Source organism: Tenrec ecaudatus, chromosome 4 (assembly GCF_050624435.1).
Source record: "Tenrec ecaudatus isolate mTenEca1 chromosome 4, mTenEca1.hap1, whole genome shotgun sequence".
Taxonomy (NCBI): Eukaryota; Metazoa; Chordata; class Mammalia; order Afrosoricida; family Tenrecidae; genus Tenrec; species Tenrec ecaudatus.
The window spans coordinates 71,751,392-71,769,310 of record NC_134533.1 but is presented as its reverse complement, the minus strand read 5'-3'; the positions used below and the strand labels follow the sequence as shown (position 1 = coordinate 71,769,310).

Here is a 17,919-nt window from a genome sequence, read left to right as displayed (position 1 = left end):
CCCGACCTACCAAATGAATGTCTTTCACTAATGCTTTTCCTGACCCATCTAACCTTCTTTGTGAAAATAACTAACATGTAGTGAGCCTTGTATATGGTAAGCATTATAATTAATCATTTAGAATTCACAATAACTTTCTGATTTGGGTACTATTATGTCAAAAGTGCCATTTTGACATCATAAGGGGCTTAGATTGTGTTCCTGTAAATTTTCCAGATAAGGTTAAAGTACACAGAGGTTATATAATGTGCCCAATAACACAGTCCCAAATGTCAGACCCCAGGTGGTCTAGCTCCAGAGCTTTCTCCATTAACCACTTCTACAATTTTATGTGGGTAAGTCAAAAAGCACTGTCACTAGGGCTCCGGTTCATATGTGCACAGGTTTACTGCAAACAACATGTGTTTAAATATGTCTTTGCCATCAATAGATGGCTGCTGATAAGTTCTCTCAATGATACACTTATTTTAGTTCTCATTAGCATACCATTAAAGAAAAAAAAACAGCTTGTGCCTTGGGTCAGGGGACAGGACTACTTTGAGATCAGGGATAGTACCAATTTTTAGCAAAACTCAAGTGACTATCTTCCCAAATCATTGAAGCTTTGTTAACAAGGAATACTGCCCCAACTGAAACAAACGCAACAGTTTTTAGATGGCTCAAGTGTTTTAAAGGTCAGAGACACCTTACAGATGAGCCTAGAGAGGACAGATGGTCAACCTGGACAAATGGGGACACTGTGGCTGAAGCCCAGAAATTGGTGGAAGGCTTCAGAATTGCCATTGATGCAATAGCTATGGAGGCTTAGACCTCACTTGGCCCAGCGTTGTCAATTTTAAGCCAACTTTCAGCTAATGAATGCCAAAATCATTGAGAGAAAATCAGCTGGCCTTTCCATTGGTCTTTTTTTTTTCCCCCATTGGTCTTTTAAGCAAGGTCAAAATTTATGAAAATGGCTTTGTGAAATGGTTGTAACTGGGGATAAGTTTTGGAAGAGAGAGGTCTGATCAAATCAGTGGCCTCCAAGGAGCTCTATGGAGCCAGTTACATTCAATGCAGAGAAGTCCGCTCAGATGATGAAGCCAACTCTGACTGCTATTCCAAAGAGGTAATCTTGACAGATTTTCTTCCAAGACACAGACAATGATGAGGGCTTATTACCATTTTAAGAAAACGGAAAACTGCATTGGTGAGAAAAAAGCCAAGAACATTCTACCAAGGATTCCCCCACCACCACCACAACAATGTACTGCTCGCTCTTTGAGGACAGCATGGACTACCCTACAAGCCTTTCATTGGGAAATCCTACCCCATCTATCTACCCTATAGCCCTGATCTTGCCCCTTCAGGTTTCTTTATCATCCCCAAATTCAAAGAACATTGAAAAGGAAGGCAATCTTGAGTCCCTCCCAGAGGCCAAAATTGCTGTGTAGATGTGGTATAAATTGAAGAGTGTAGAATTCTTCAGGGAAGGGTTAGAGAACAGCACCTTCAAAAGTGTACAGACCTGGATGAAGGATATGTCCAAAGAAAAAAACAATAGCTTGACATTTTGATTTTTTTTTTTTTTGTCTAGTAAAGGCTTCTAAGATCTTGTAGCAATACTTTTTGGCTTACTCTTGTACTTTGCATTAATTAAAATTACATTATGCCATACTTCAGTTACATGTTTACATACCAGTTTTCCTTACTACCCCCTCTGATGTTGAGACACAATAGTGTTTACTGCTTTATATCTAACTCTGTTTGTTTAGCCCAGAGAAGGCCTCAAATGGTTACTAAATTAATGAATGGCTAAAAAAAACCCTCTCCACAGCCACTGTTTGAGTTGGGCCTCTTCTCATCTCTTGCCTTCATTATTAAGTAGTGCTGTCCTAAATGCACTTGCTGCCTTTGAGTTCTGCTCACACCTTTCTTCCACATGCCCACCAATAATAGCATCTCTGCACAACATAGTATGACCATGTCATTGCACTAAAAAATCTTTAAGGGCTCCACACTTACTGTGAGATAGTCACACATTCTTTCAGCATGACATACAATGTGACTAATTTCCTCACTTCGGTCTCACATTCCTTCCACCTTTACTGACCACCTCCCTTTCCCCCATCTTAAAAGCCTGGGATGGGCATTCCCTCCTCCTTCACCTGGTCAACACCTACTCCCTCTTTAACATCCTGCAGGAGACCTGGCAATGTAGTAGTTAAGCATTCTGCAGGAGAAAGATAAAGTTTTCTATACCAAGGAAGAGAAACCCACAGGAGCAGCTCAACCCTGTCCTAGACGGTCACTATGAGTTAGAATTGGCTAGATGATGGCAGTGAGTTTTGTTTTTTCCTCTTCAGCATCCTGCTCAAATGCTCCAGCTTGTCAGTCATCTCGTTCCTACACTGTTGGTGTTTACACATTTATCTCACTTAGCACTCTGCATTGTTGTCTGATTAAGTAGAGAAGTGTTTCCCAACCCGACTGGAAGAATGGGGACCACAATGGGACCACGTCTTAGGTGGCTTTTTGTTATTGTTCCACCCTGCAAACAGGTGCTCTGACAGCACAGGGGTCAAGCACTTGGCTGTGCCCTTGGTGGGTGAAGGAATGTGGCAGGCTGCTTCTGTAAGAGTTACAGCCTAGGAAACTCGATGGGGCAAGTCTACACGGTCCTACAGGGTTGCTATGCGTTGGAATCATTTTCTGTGGGTTTATCTGCTATACAAGAGCGCTTCAGAGTTCACAAAACAGTTCCTTCGTCTTTTCATCCCATTTTACCACATGCTTCCTGAAGGCCCTCATGTTGTCCCTCCATGAAATGCTCACTGAATTATAGCAGAATGAAATTCGACAAACATATCCAATATCCTCCCCTCAAGCAATCTCCGGTATAAATGCATGCAAAGTAGGTAACTCTGACAAGACTAACCGGCTAGACAAGGAAAGGAAATAGACTCAACAAAAACAAATACACTTATCAGCATGAAGGAATCCTACGTTTCTGCTGCTCACTCTGAATACTATAGACTGGCATTATTCTTCAATGGTAATTACTGTTTCGTTGGTCAAATACAAGGTGAGGTAATCTCATCACGAGCTCTTTGTAAGCATAGGACAAATGCTTCCTGCATTAGTCTAAGACATAAGGACACTCAACGTCTGGAACGTGTGTCCTTAAAGTCAGAGTTGAGTCATTTTATACTCTTGAAGCTAACCTTCACAGACCAGGGAAATTCCTGTTCTTTTACAAGTCAATCACACGCTTTCGTTATTCACTAGTCCTCCATGCAAGGCAGGCTGCACAAGAGTCAGTCTCGTCTGCCAGCTGAGTAACAAACCTAAACTACGTGCTTTTCACAGAAAGGGGAAATGTGTTCAGTGAGTAAATGCTACTCCCAGGAAAACAGTGGAGGGTGAGGTGGGTTAATGGGAACTTTTTTTTTTTTGCTTATTTATTTAACTTTTGAAATGTCTTTCTAACATGTTCCAAACTCAAAGGCAGTATCATTTGGAGTATTTATCCTTGATTTCAAATCAAAACAAAATGAATTTCAAAATTCATTAGCCATTTCCCATGTTTGTTGCTGCTGTACATATTTCTAAATCTACCCATATGCGCCTGCCTGGAAGGGTTTCTGCAGCAAAAGGCTACTAGAAGTACCTCTATATTTAAAAGATAAGCTCCATGAGGGAGCAATCTCTGACCATCCTGTTCACAGAGGCTTCCCCCATGCACCTCTAACAGCGCCTGCCAGAATGCACACTCATTAATACTCGCCGAGTACAGCTCCAGAGGGTCCAAATATGTCAATATACACAGAGAGCAGCAGAATTTCCAGGAACAGGACATTGAATTATAGGTTCATCTTGAAAAGATCACTGGCTTAAGCCCTCACATACAGAGTTTGGCAAATCAAGGACCAATATTACATCCAAAAGCAAACTAACAATGTGTATAAGAATGAAACACTGAAGGGCGACGCCGGAGAGTGTAAGACATGACAAAATAATAATAATTTATAAATTATCAAGGGTTCATGAGGGAGGGGATGAGGAGGGAGGGAGGGAAAATGAGGAGCTGATACCAAAGGCTCAAGTAGAATGCAAATGTTTTGAGAATGATGATGGCAACAAATGTACAAATGTGCTTGATACATGGATATATGTATGGATTGTGATAAGAGTTGTACGAGCACACAATAAAATGATTTTTTAAAAAGAATGAAACACGTTTTACGCGGGGGTGACTTAGGTTTTGAACCATGAAGATTGCCAAGAGACTAGCCAAAAAATGTCTTCTGTGCAAAACTTTTTCCATAGACAACCCAATACCAAAAGTTCTATAGGGGTAACAGCAATTTTGTTTTTAAATTCAAGAATTTCATTCATCTAAACATAGTACATTTGTTACAAAAGTTTATTTCCAGTATTAGAGAGTAGGCCAGACCTTTCTTTGAAAACTGCCCCAACTGTGCCAAACGCTGCATATTCCTCAAACTACTCATTCTATCCTCATTTCCTACTCATAAAAACACAATACAAACACTACACGACACAAACATTTCTCGTTTTCCCCATGAAAAGCAACCATGCACATCTCACCATTAAGCTGGCTGCACTTTAGCCTGACATGTGGGTTACCCGTTCTGGCCTTGGGTAGGATTCCCTGGGAGGAAAGGCAAGCTCTCTCCGGCCCTAAAGGGTTACAGTCTCGGACACCCATAATACACTTAAAGTTTGGTTTTTGTTACCTTTGTGACTAACTCACCATGCCCCTTAGCTGTTAACTCATGGTTCTGGGTCTCAGTTTTCCCAACTGTAGAATGAAGGGCCTCAATCAGAACAATGGCTCTCAACCTTTCTTTGGCTAATTTTTGAGACTGTACTGAAAGCTAATGATGGCCTTCTCTTCACAAAAATATAGTGATTGTATAATGATCTATAATAGCAAAATAATAGAAATAACCGAAATACCCACCACTAGATGGTGAAGTAAGTTACAATATATCCAGTGGGTGAGATTGCATGCAACTATTAAGATTAAAAAAAAGTTTTCTATATGCTGATATGAAAAAAAATCAGCTCTGATGGCATAATGCGTAACACATTGAGCTACTAGTCATAAGGTCAGCAGTTTAAACCCACCGGTTGGTCTCTGAAATAAAGATGAAGCCTCATCCCCGTAAGATTTAAGAGTCTAGGAAGCCCAGCTGGGGACATCTCTATTTTGTTCATAGAGGGTCCCTATGAACAACTAGAGATCAGGGAGGTGTGCGCTGTACTGTCTACTGAAAGGATTGTTTAGATTATACCCTGGGCTGCTAACCAACCGTAATGTCAGCAGCTCAAACCTGCAAGCTGCAGGCGTATATAGCTTTGGAAACCCTCCATTGTCTAGAGGGTTACCATGGGCCAGAACTGACTTGATGAAAGTGGGGGACTTTTGTTTATTGTTATTGTTGCTTTTGGTCTATTGTTAAGTGAATAAAAGCAAGCAAGTTACAGAACACATTAGATAATGAGCAACCCATTGTATGAAAAATGAAAATATATATTTAAATTTTCATTTATCTGCATTAAAAAACCAGAAGAATAAATAAGAATCTTTTCTGAGAATGAGAAATAAAGGATGTGGTAGGAGAGAGCTTTTCATGGTATACTTCTTTATGGATTTCTTTGAATTGTGTAAGTATATTACCTACTGAAACTTTACATTAAAATATACAATAGCCCCAGTGGCCTATGGATAAGGCACTGACCTCCTAAGATATACTAACTATATACCACTTCAAGAGATGTAGACAACCCACTGAAGCTCAGAAGATCCAGTGTTTGTTTTTTAAAGCAAAAAAAAAAAAAGAATAGAAGCATATTCGCAAGTCCTGCTCAGCAATATTCTTCTATAATCTTTTGACTTACTAAACATTTATATATACCCAAAGATTCAGCAGTAAGAACATCTAAAGATAAATATTTTCACTATGATCCTCACATAAACATAAAATAATTGGTGACTATAATGACCCAATATACCCAAATTTGGAATCTCAGTTTAAGTAATTTCCCTTAATCAAGGATATACTAAATCTGTGTCAAATTTTTTTCTAATAAAAAATAAATAAAATAATTTTTTTCTAATAAAAAAAAGTGTAGAAATCATCATGGTTCAAATTTCAGGCCTAATAATTCATGAGGATTTCCAAGTTTAAGAAATAAAACTGCTATCCTCTTTGACAGAAGAATCAATAGTGCTAACAAGGAGATCAGAGAAACATCATCTCAGAATCTGAAGCAAATTAAGTAGTTTAAGATCATCACACAGCATGGACAAATTGGTAGGGGGTGGGGGAAGACCTTCCCTGATATGGGACTGGTTTACAGTGGGAGGCAAGTTCTCTGGGTCTCAATTTCATCAGTAGTTGTGAAAACTAAGAGGCACATAAAAAGTCAGGTGTCGACCCTCACAAGCCCAGGGATATCCTTCTGGAACCTCTTTCTAAGTTTCTAAAGCTCTACTTTTATACATAAGCCAGTGTTTCTCTTACAAAACACATGGGCAACTTCCCAACCAAAAAGATACCAATCCCCTTCCTTTCCTGAAAATCTCCTCCCAAGTATGCATCCTTTTATCAAACAGATCTGTTGAAAGGGTGCTATGTTGTAGCAGTTATGTTCTAGTCTTTTAATCGGGGCGTTTTCTAGCTCAAACCTCGACATAAAAGTCTCGAAAAGTGGCAGGCTCCGGGCGGCTGGAAAAGAAGTGAAAGGCAAGAGTCCTGCAGGCGACTTTTCATTAAATTACCGGCATGCTAATAAGAAAGCACGGGGGAGAGAAGCAGCCCCAAGCAGCCAATCAACGCGTCCTTTCCCAAACTTTGAAACTCCATCCGGGTGGTGTTTCCCCCGCCACCCCCCCCGGTCGGGATCTAACCGAGCAAGCGTACGAATAGTATTATCAATAAAAATAGCTGTCATCTGCTTCCTTACCGTGTGCCAGACGCTGTGGCACGCATCTATGTGCCAAGATTTTACTGGGGGAGGGGAGAAGAGGGGATGCACGCAGGAGCTCCTTCCAACCCACTCCACTCTCAAGTCTGCAAAACCCTCCTTGCAGTCTCCAAACTCAGCCGGTCCCCCTGCTATGATCACGACCTCCGGCCACTCCCGGCCCCCTACTTACGGACATCTGTCCTGGCAAAACCGACTCCAAGAGCTGCGCTCACCGCCACAACGCGGCCAGACTGCGATCCTCCGCGGCCCCCGCCAAGTTCGGTGCCCTCCCCCTACACCCAATGCCAACCTGCTCCGAGGACGTTCCGGGATTCCAAGGATCCCGCCAAACTTCTGCCTTACGTAAGGCGCGGGGTCCCCTCTCCGCCCTGCCACCTCCAACGCGCCCGCACTTCACGCCGAAGTTCCGAGGCAAGACGCCGACCCGGCCGGGGCAGAGCCGGGCCTCCACCCACCAGGACTGCCCACCCCAACAGCGCGCCCCCGGCCCCGGCGGCGGAGGGCCCCACCTGGCTCCGCGGGCGCGGCGCGCGGCTCCTGCGCGGGCCCGGGCTCCCCGGCGGCCGCGCCCCCGTCCCGGCGCGGGCGGCAGCGCTCGGGCTGGCTGCGGCGGACGCGCTCGCCCGACACCTCCGCGTCTGCCTGGCCGTCGTCGCGCGCCCGACGGCGGGCCCAGCCCGGGCCGCGGGCGCGGCAGCGCGGACAACCGGGGCCCGCCGCGTCGGCGGCGCGCTGGGCGCAGCCTTGGCACAGCGAGTGGCCGCACGGCAAGGCCGCCGCTCCCCCCGGCGTCTCCAGGCACCCGGCGCAGCCCGGTTCCTCCGGCCTCGCGGGGAGCGACGGCTGCAGCAGCGGCGCCGGGAACACCAGCAGCGCCGGGCCCGAGGCCCCCGTCTTCGCCGCCGCCATCTCGTCACAGCGGCCCCGCCGGCCCCGCCGACTCAGGGCCGCCGCGGCCGCCGCGGAAGAGGCCCGAGTACTGGGGCCTGCCGCCGCCATCTTGTTTCCCGTGTGAGGGGAGAGTGTTGCGAGGGAGAAGCGTAGAGGGCGGGGCGGTGGGCGGGCGGCAGCGGGCGTGCATATTCATGAGGGGGTGGGGCTCCCGGCAGCGCGAAGGAGGCTTTCCTCGGACCTGGTAGGCCGGCGGTCGAGTCTGATTAATATTCATAAGCTATCCTTTCTATGTACTGTTCCCCCCGCCCTTCCATGCCAAGTCTCTGCGGCTTCCTCTTACAGGACCAAACAAAACAAAACCACAGGACAGTGGTTCTCAGCCTTACTCACGCGCGACCCTTTCAGACAGTTCATGTGGTGGTGACCCCCCAACCATAACATTATTTCTTTGCTATTTTATCACTCTCATTTTGCTACTGTTATGAATCAGGCGACCCCTGTGAAAGGGTCGTTCGATCTGTAAAGGGGTCGCCACCCACAGGTTGAGAACCGCTGCAAATGCCCCTGGTAAATTTCCAAGACTAATGGTTTATGGGGGTAGAAAGCCCGTCCTTCTCCCTTCAGGACGTAAACAAGTCAAGAATTGAAGGAATGCAGTTGAGTGGTACCCACCTAGAAGGATGACTTACACTTAATCCTGCAGTACCCTCATAACTAACGCTACTGTCAGCGAACTGTCCAGAAGCCGGCCTGAACACCTCTCCTAAGGCATGCCCTCACGCTGTGCAGTGGGACTGAGACCAGGCCTACAGTGACCAGCATTCTCCTCCAATAACTGCCAACGCAGCCTCCCGTCAGTCCCTGCTTCCTCATCCTCCCTCTCTCCTCAGTTTGTCCACTAATGCCCCTCCTGAGGCACGCAGAACCATACTTGTCTGAGGGTTCTTCCCCCAGGCCCTCAGCTCCTTCTGAATCCTACTCCTGCTTGTGCTCACGTTTGGGGTTTCTCTAGGTTCAGGCCTCAGCCCTCTCACTGCATGCCGCCTGCCGCTGAGCATCTCAGACTTCCTTCTCTGAGACTCCCAATTTCATACCTGCTGGCCTGACCTAGGTCCAGCCCAGCATACGCCACAGCCTGCTGGAATGGGTGTCAGTGACCTTCACATTCATAGACATAACTAAAGTCTCCTTTCGAAACAGCTCGTCTTCCCATTCCTTCATTCTATTCCATCTTCCAGTCCCTCAAGCTCCAGACTCATAATCTCTAACTTCTCCCTCACCTCCCCATCTGTTAGCTTGCAGTCTTGTCAGTTATCCCGCCAAAAATATCCCATCTATCCATTCCTCCTCATCCCCATCTGCGGCAGTTACATCGTCTCCTGTCAACCTGCAGAGGGGTGGAGTCTAAGCCTGTCAAGCAGGTCATAGCCAATGAGGCCTACATGTGGGCATGACCTTCTCCTGAGGATTCTGAGAACTCCTATATTCCTCCCTGGAAGCAGGACAACTTTGTTTTCCTGCTGACAAGCCACATGGAGCCATGATTGCAGCCAGAGCCATAGAGCTGGAGGTGCCACGTGGAGACCCATGCTAGCATTGAGATGCTTGCACTGCCACTGGATCCACAAGACTTTCCACCCACTGGCCTGAGCTCCCTGAAATCAGTTTGAGCTCCCTGAAATCAGTGTTATTGCATGGCTGCATGAGTCTGAAGAGGAATTTATTGATTGATAACGGACATATGGGCTAATATCAGACTTAAGAACTTGATCTGAACTGGGCTGGGAAGTTTTCTCAATATACAATTACTCTTTGTTATAAAGCGCTCTCTCACACACACAAGTGTCTCCCTGGATTTGTTTCTCTAGTCAACCAGGACCAACATACCACCTGTGTCAGTCGGAGTAGACTAGAGAAACAAATGCCCAGACACTCGGCTGTATAAGAAAGATGTTTATATACAAGAGCAGTTGAATATTAAGCATCCCAGTTCAGTCCAAGCCCATAAGTCCAATATTAGCCTATATGTCTGATACCAATATATAAAGTCCTCTTCAGACTCACAAAACACATGTGATGACGCCGAATGCAGGATGATCAGAGGCCAGTGCGTAGAATGTCTTTGGATCCAGTGGTGGTGTAAGCATCTCAGCCACTGGCAGGGGTTTCCATGTGGCTCCTCCAGGTCCAGGGTTCTGGCTGCATGGTCCATGTGGCTTCTCCAGCTCCAGGGTTCTGGCTGCATGGTCCATGTGGCTTCTCCAGCTCCAGTACTAGCACAGTTCCATGTGTCTTGTCAACTGCAATGTCTCCCAGGGATTCAACAGAGAGAGTGAGGTAGTGTCTCCTGCCTTCAAGAAGGAATACTGGATTTCCCAGAATTCTCAGGAGGCCATGCCCGATTGACAGACTAGACTCCACCCCTTCACTCGTAATCCTCTCAAATTGACACCAGATTATGTAACTACCACACCACCCCATCCCCCCTGTCCCATTCAGGTTTCGTTATGACTCATCTAGAGTAGTACAGTAGTTTAGACAAGTATGTGGTCTCCCTTCCCAGTCTCTCTTCCTCCCATCCATCCTCCGCAACTCTCAGAACTGCTTCTTCAACTACAGCTCTGACCACGGGAGGATGTGGTGTTCCAACTTGGCTGTCAGCCCCCTTTCTGGGTGCAGAAGGTTGGGGAGAAAGGAGGGCTCCCCACTGATGGAGCGATGGCTGTACTGTAGCGCTCAGCTTTCTTGACATTGAGGTAGATACAGAGCAGAAAAGGCATGAAACAAGTGGCATTTCTTGCTGAAAAACTATAGGAAAGCACTAGTTTTGAAGGAAGAGGCGCAATCAAGACAGCACCATAAGGTAGAGGCAATATGGATGAGATCGCCCAGAGACAGTGACGGAGCTGGTAGTAAACTGATCTAAGGCAGAAAGACGGATCAAAGTCAGCAGAGCAAGGAGATGGATGCCAAGGTCAATAGAGGACAGTCAGCCACTGGAGACGAGTCCATGGGTAAGGGAATCGGTGTACACAGAAGCCTAGACTATCTCAGTCCGGCCAGATAACCCCAGTAGGGCCTCAGCTGTCCACCCATGGGTCCTCCTCACATTCCTCCCTGGCTCTTGACACCTAACAAGGAATCCGAAGATCATGCTGTCCACCATAAGAAACAGGGCCCTTCAGGTGAGCCGTTCGCTCTTGACAGTCTGAGGCTCTTAATCTGAAAGGCTTGTTTGCTGAGACTCTGAAGAGTACTATGCATTCCTCGATGAATACGAGTAAAGACTGAAAAGCTCCCTTTGCAGGGATAAAATCGAGAGGCTGAGTAGCACTGGGCCAAAAGCCAGGAGGCCTGGGCCTGGCCCCTTCTGCTCTCTGGTCATGTGATTTCAGGCAGATAGATTCTCTCCAAGCCTCAGTGTTCTCATCTTTAAAACAAAGATTCAACCGTTCTCATCCTGGTATGCACCTCAGAAGCATCTATTGAAAGATAGGCCCCGAACAGGTGGGATACGGTATGAGCATTTTCTTAAAGGGCATGGAAATTCGAATGCTAAGTCCCCTGGAGTACATAAGTTCAAGCATCTCCTCTGCTCTAATATGCTACAAGTCTGACACTTCCCTCCCCCCACCCCGCCCATTCGCAGCCTCTTCTCTCCTCTCTGTCATTCCCAAAGTAATCTTGCTAAAGTAGTCATTTTATTAAGGCAGTAGCAGTGACAGAGGCCAGACAAATCTAAGAACCCTAGAGCATTAGTCACTATGCAGGAAAATGAGGGAGTTGACACTGATTCTAGAGATTGAGGCCTTCAATGTGGATCGCAATGGAAAATCTACCAACACAGAGAGTCGGGTGCCAGAAGATGAGGCATTGGGCAGGGTAGACATTTTGCTGTGTTCAGTTCACCACCAGCGTCCAGGCCCCCTGATTTTTTTTTTTTTTTGTCGGGGGCAGTGGGTGGAAGGTGGGTAGGAAAAGTACTGCTATGTCATAATGATGAGACTCGATGCCAAAGCTGGAGACACTCTCCCTGCCGCCTACCAGTGAAAACAGCATATGGTGTGGCCGCTCTTCGCTGCACCATGCATCTTCATGGAATGATACAAACACACAGAGACAATTTTAGAAATGATTTATGGTAGCAGGAATGGTAGTTATCCAGTAGCAGTGCACCCTCAGTAAGGGGGAGCGGGTGGGGGGTGTCCCTGCTGTGCCAGATTGTACCCCAGGCACAGGCTTGGTGTCTGGCTTCTGAAAGTACAGCCCTTTTCCTACACCTGAGTTCTCCAGTCTTCCTGTCAAGTTTCTGTATTCTTTCCATAAATTCCTTTCTTCTCTTCTCCGGTTTGTTGTTTTGGAATTGCTGCCTGAAAGTGGTTGTCAATCATAAACTGGTGGAGGAAGCTTAGGCTGACAGCCTGGAGTAGAAGAAAGCCCAAGTTGCAGATGTGGGGTTTTTTCTCCCCCGAAATCCCCACCTATAGCACAGACCTCAAGGGAGAGAGACCCCCCACAGGTTCACATTGCCAAGGGTGCCAACCAGAACACACAGCAGTGTGGCCATTCTCCTCCTAACTTCCTCCCCAACTGCTGTGGATGCTACGATTCCTGCCATCCTGTCCGAGAATGGCATTGCTGCCAAAAGCCACGCTGCCCCAATAGCTCCTCTACCTCAGTCGCTCTGCCTGACCCGTCGCATCAGGTACACCTTCCCTCTCCCCCGAAGCTGGTGGCAACGCAAGGCCGGTCCATCTAATTTCAAGTGATGATGAGATGGTTTCTCCCTTCAAGCCCTAGAAGCCCTTTGTGTCAACCCAGGGCCCAAGTCCATCCTAAGACCACACACATCTGGAAGACAGATCAGTCCCTCCATGCAAAAACAACTCTTTCCCACTCCTCTCTTTGCATAGCATCTTCTTCCTGCACCCTTCTTCACTCAAGCCTCGAGCTGGGACCCGGTCCCCTGGCTTTAAAGATTCTTCACTTCCTCCCTTTTGTTTCAGGTGAAGAGGTAGCCACTTTTGCATAGCTAACCTTTCTAGTCTGTGTTTCCCATATCATCTTTCCAGTCTCTTCCATGCCCTTCCAAAGATTCTACAAAGACAAATCAGACTTGGCCCTTACTCTCCTCAAGGTCACAGCCTAAGCAAAGGCAAAAGCAGAGTTATATGAGAATCAGTAGCATTAGAACTGAACTACATCCGGAGGGTGATGGAATCAGAAAACAATAGGGATGGTGGAGTTGGGGAAGGCCTCATGGAGGAGGGGACATGGAAGTTCCCTTTTGAAGGACGAGGCGTTCATAAGCTGTAGAAGGAACCTCGTTCCAGGCAGAGAAAGCAGCAACGAAGACACAAAGACAGAAAGGCACAGGATCTATGCGAGAGTGAATCAGGAGAAACCAGTCCCCGGAGGGACTGAAAAAGAAGGCCCTCAACAAGGGGGATTGACACAGTGTCTGCAAGCATGGCTCAGACCTCAGAACAATGGTGAGGAGGGCACAGGCCTGGCCTGCGTTTCCTTCTCTCGTGCACGAGTCGCCATGAGTCAGAACTGACTGGGTGGCAGCTAACAGCAACAGAACGTTGGGTTGCAGATGAGGCTAGAAAATTTTAGAGAAGAAAAGGAAGTAGAAGCTATTGAGCAACTATTAAGTGTCAGACACCATGCTGCATATCTTGTCATTTCAATCTTCAGTAACCCTCTAAGGTAGGCATATTCTTGCCTTCATTTTACAGAAGAATATACCTGGGATCCTGGGAGAATCTTGGAAGGATTTAACTTTTTTTTTTTTTCCTACAAGCTCCACTAGGCTCCTGGGCTGTGAGCGACTCAGGATTTAACATTTGGGACAAGGTCATATTACTGATAGGTTTGTGCTTTATATGGGTAACACTTGGTCCTACAATTGTCAGTGAGGAGTGGAAAGGCCGTAAGGAGATTGAATGCCTATCCCCACTAAGCGGAGAGGTAAATAGGACACTAGCACTCATTCAATAAAGATCTGAGTACCTACTATGTGACAGGGACTAATCTAGGGACTGAAGACTTGGCAGTGCAAAGAGCAGACCAGGAACGAACGGCTGGTCAGCCAGGGGTAGGCACAGGATCTGGCACCTTCCTGAAGCTGTGGAATAAATGAATGCTCACCCCTTAGTTACGCCTTAAAATGTGTACAGAGGTTCCCAGTGCAGTCAGTGTATTGTCATGGAGGGGAAAAAATCTATTCAGCAAGCCCACTGGGAATGCAAAGTAATCCTAATTTCTTTAATTTTCCCCATCAGAGACTATACATTTACCTAGAACTGGCCTCAGGGAGCCCTTCCTCCAGTCTCACTTTCTGCACACACCCCTACCCACCCTCATTCTTTATTCCTCTCTGTCCTTACCCCCACATCCCCAATCCTCTTGGTCTAGATCAGTGGTTCTCAACCTGTGGGTCACGACCCTTTCACAGGGGTCACCCAACTCATAACAGTAGCAAAATGACAGTGATGAAGTAGCAACGGACATAATTTTATGGTTGGGGAGTCACCACAACATGAGGAGCTGTATTCAAGAGCCGCGGCATTAGGAAGGTGGAGAACCACTGCTTTAGGTTCTGACCCAAGAGTCCAAGCTCCTACTCACCTTTCTGCTTCAGTTCTTTTTTTGAGGTGGTCCAGATGACTTTACAAATTCCTTCATGTGCAGCATGCATCAGCATGGACTCGATGCAGTGAGTGTGGCTTTGGGGTTCGGTTTAGGCTCAACATTTAGGAAAGACAGAAGCAATGTTGGGGAAATGGGCCTTCCCAGCCCCATCTCAGAATGACCCAACTGAAAGAGGACACGGAGCATCCTGAACAGTTTCCCACAGAGTCTGTCTCTTTCTCGGTTCTCCTCACAGAGATCCCACCACAATTTGCGAGTTATGCACAGCTGACTCAGGGATTCCTTCAACTTGCCCTTTCACGTGATGTACATCTGTCCTCACTTTGAAACAGCCGAGCCAATCCCTACCCACAGCTCATTCTTCATGGCCATCTCCACTTGGAAATCACTGAGAAGGTTGCAGGCCATTCCTTGCACTAAATCAGAATCAACTGTGGCTGTGGAGTCGATTCTGTTTCATGGCGATGCTCTACGGAAGACTAGGGCTGCCTCAGTTTCCAAGGCCGCACGTCTTTGTGGAAGCAGACTGGCCCATCTTTCCCCATGGAGTGGCTGCCCTGTCTGAACCATCATGATCTCAGTTAGCAACCAGGCACTTTAACCACTGCCCCGTCAGGGCTCCTGCTTTGTACCAAACCAAACTCGCTGCCACCGAGTGGATGCCAACCTATCGCGACCCCATAGGACAGGCCAGAACTGCCCTCTGAGTTTCTGAGATGATCACTCTTGACAAGAGCAGAAATCCCTGTCTTTCTCCCAAGGTGGTTTCAGACTGCCGACCTTGTGGTCAACAGCCCAAAGAGTAGCCACTCCACTGCCAGAGCGCCTTTGCTTTGTGCCAGTGGAAGGTTAAATAAGAATCGCATATGTCTGTCATGACTCATCGACAAATTCAACTTAGAGACACCCCATTCATAACCCACGGACTGCCTGTGCCTTAACTGGATGTGGCCAAGTCCCCAAGAAGCAGTGGCTCACAGCCCTACCCCAAGGACGGAGTGAAAGGGAGAGAAATCCCATTTTGTCTTAAATACATACATGGACCGCTCTACATCCTGTGGGCAAGACTTTCCCTCAGGGAGAGCGTTATGATGAAACAGGAGAAAAATTCAAGGAGCTTCAAAATTGTCTCCCCTAGACGGACTGAATCTCCTTGGGGAAGAGGCAATACAAGACAGGTTCAGGAGGGGGCAGGAAACAGAGCATCATCTCCCAAATTCCTTCATCCTGAAGGAAATAAGATCCTATCCCAGTGTACCTGTGCCCCGTGTGAAACCGGGTTGATTTGCTTTTTAGAGTGGTCATTGGCCCGCAGTTCTTTGTCTGCTGGCCTCTGAGCTCTGCTATCCATCCTCTTCCCTGGCTTAAAGCCTACAGCCAAGCTCCCGGGATGTGATGTGGCTGGAAGACCACCAGGGGGCAAACGGAGACTACTGAGCTCAGCCGACGGACTGGTCACCCAGTTTCCATGGAGGCAAATGTCTGGGCTGTCTGGAGTTGGCTTTGGAAATCACCTAAGGCTTCTGACCCAACCTCTTTGTTTACAGAGCAGAAATGCCACCACTAAAGAAGGGAAATAATTTGTCAAAGTCACACCAGTGAGTTGATGGTCAAGCGGGAACTACAAGCTACACCACTCAGTCCACCACGCCAAGTTGTTTCTGGTCTCACATTTAATTCTAGAATGCACTTGTTTTTCATGGTAGCTTTTGTTTTTTAGGAAAAGTACTTGTCTCTTCACTCAGACTGCAAGGCTCAGAGACCACGTTTTTACCATCAGTGGACATCTTATCCTCCACCTAGCCCATGGCTCTGCGAGCAGCCTGCGCCCAACACTAGCTTGATGGTTTCAATACGTATTGTGAAAACTACTTACTGTGTGGCAAGCAATGGCTTCTGAAAATACAGGGATGAAGGTAGGTTGTCCCTGCTTTCAAGGAGTCCACTGTGTAAGGCTGGGAGCCCGGCAGACAGGTCAACAATTAACAATAATTCAGGAGATGAGTGGTTAGTACTGTATAAATGGTGATATGGAAACCCAGAAGAGCTATTGACTAACTACCCGGCAAGGATACAAAATTGGGTCTGAAAGGAAGAAGAGGACCTTATCAATGAAAGGGCATAGACCCTCCAAATAGAAGGAACCAAACACAGAGACATGGAAAGACACGGTGTGTTAAGTGAAAATGATTGGTTCCAAATAGGTAGAGCATCATATAGATAGGAGGCTGGAGTAGCGTGCGCTCTTTGGGGATGGAGGTGGGTAGTAGATAGGGAAGGATCCAGGACAAGTGCATCCATGGAAACAGGAACTAGACTCAGGGTTTCTTGGGGGTACGGCAGAGGAGGTTGGGAGGGGATCTGGAGCTGATAGCAGTGAGTACCGGGAAGAAGAAAGTGTCCTGATACTGACTGTGGTGATAACGGTGCAACTCTTCTTGACGTCACGGAACCTTCCATGTGTGTGATATGTGGATTCTGTGCCAATGAGACGCTTTCTTAAAAACGACTCGGAAACAAGTTTGAGATCAGCTCTGTAAAGTCTCCGTTCATTCGTCTGGTCCATACATGGCATGGACCCTGCAGCACTGCCGTGGACAACAGTGGCTGTGGGACAACTAAAGAGAAGCCGGTCAGTCACCGTAATGACAAACATTAGGTTGACTGGATTCACAGGATCCGGTGTTCTGCGCACCTGGCATTCACCCCTCACTGGAGTCGGACCATCCAGGTAAGAATTTCATTCATCGAAGAAAATACACAGTCACACTGGTAAGTATGACACAGGGGTTGGGGGTGGGGACGGACAGGGATCCAGCAGTGAGCAAGAAGTACAGTCCAGGCGGCATGGCATGCTCATGCTCTCAGGCAAGGTTTGCAGATCATGATAAAGCCAAAACACCAAATCCGCTGCCATCAAGTTCGTTCTGACTCACGGCAACCCTGTAGGGCAGAAAAGAACCGCCACTTCAGGTCTCTGACACTTGACATCTTTACAGGAGAAGACAGCTTCGTCGTTCTTCTGTGGAGCAGCTGGTGGGTTCAAACTGCCAACCTTGAGGTTCGCAACTTAGTGCATAACCCATGATGCCACCAGAGTCCCCTTGATAATGCTTAGTCACACACACACACACACACACACACGGCAATGGAATAGAAAATGCCTGGAGGCAGACACATCATTAGATAGGGGGCACAAACCTCACTGAGCAGGTCACATTTGAGCTGAATGAAGAGGAGTCAGCCTTGGGACAAGGAGGAGAAAGAGCAAGTTCAAAGACCTGAGGAGGATGCTGCAGCTTGGTGTATCCCAGGGCTGGAATGGAAGCCAGCCTGCTGGAGCTTAGTCAGGTCAGAGGGCAGACAGGG

At 47.2% G+C, this 17,919-nt stretch overlaps 1 protein-coding gene across 1 annotated transcript in view; it reads right to left on the bottom strand.

Annotated features, from left to right (window-relative positions):
* Positions 1-8,014, bottom strand: part of RNF169 (ring finger protein 169) — a 104,043-nt gene extending 96,029 nt beyond the window's left edge. Inside the window, exon 1 of the mRNA XM_075546277.1 lies at positions 7,509-8,014. Coding sequence (XP_075402392.1) covers positions 7,509-7,998 — 490 coding nt within the window. The 5' untranslated portion in view covers positions 7,999-8,014. The remainder of the gene's footprint in view (positions 1-7,508) is intronic.
* Positions 8,015-17,919: the final 9,905 nt, after the last annotated feature.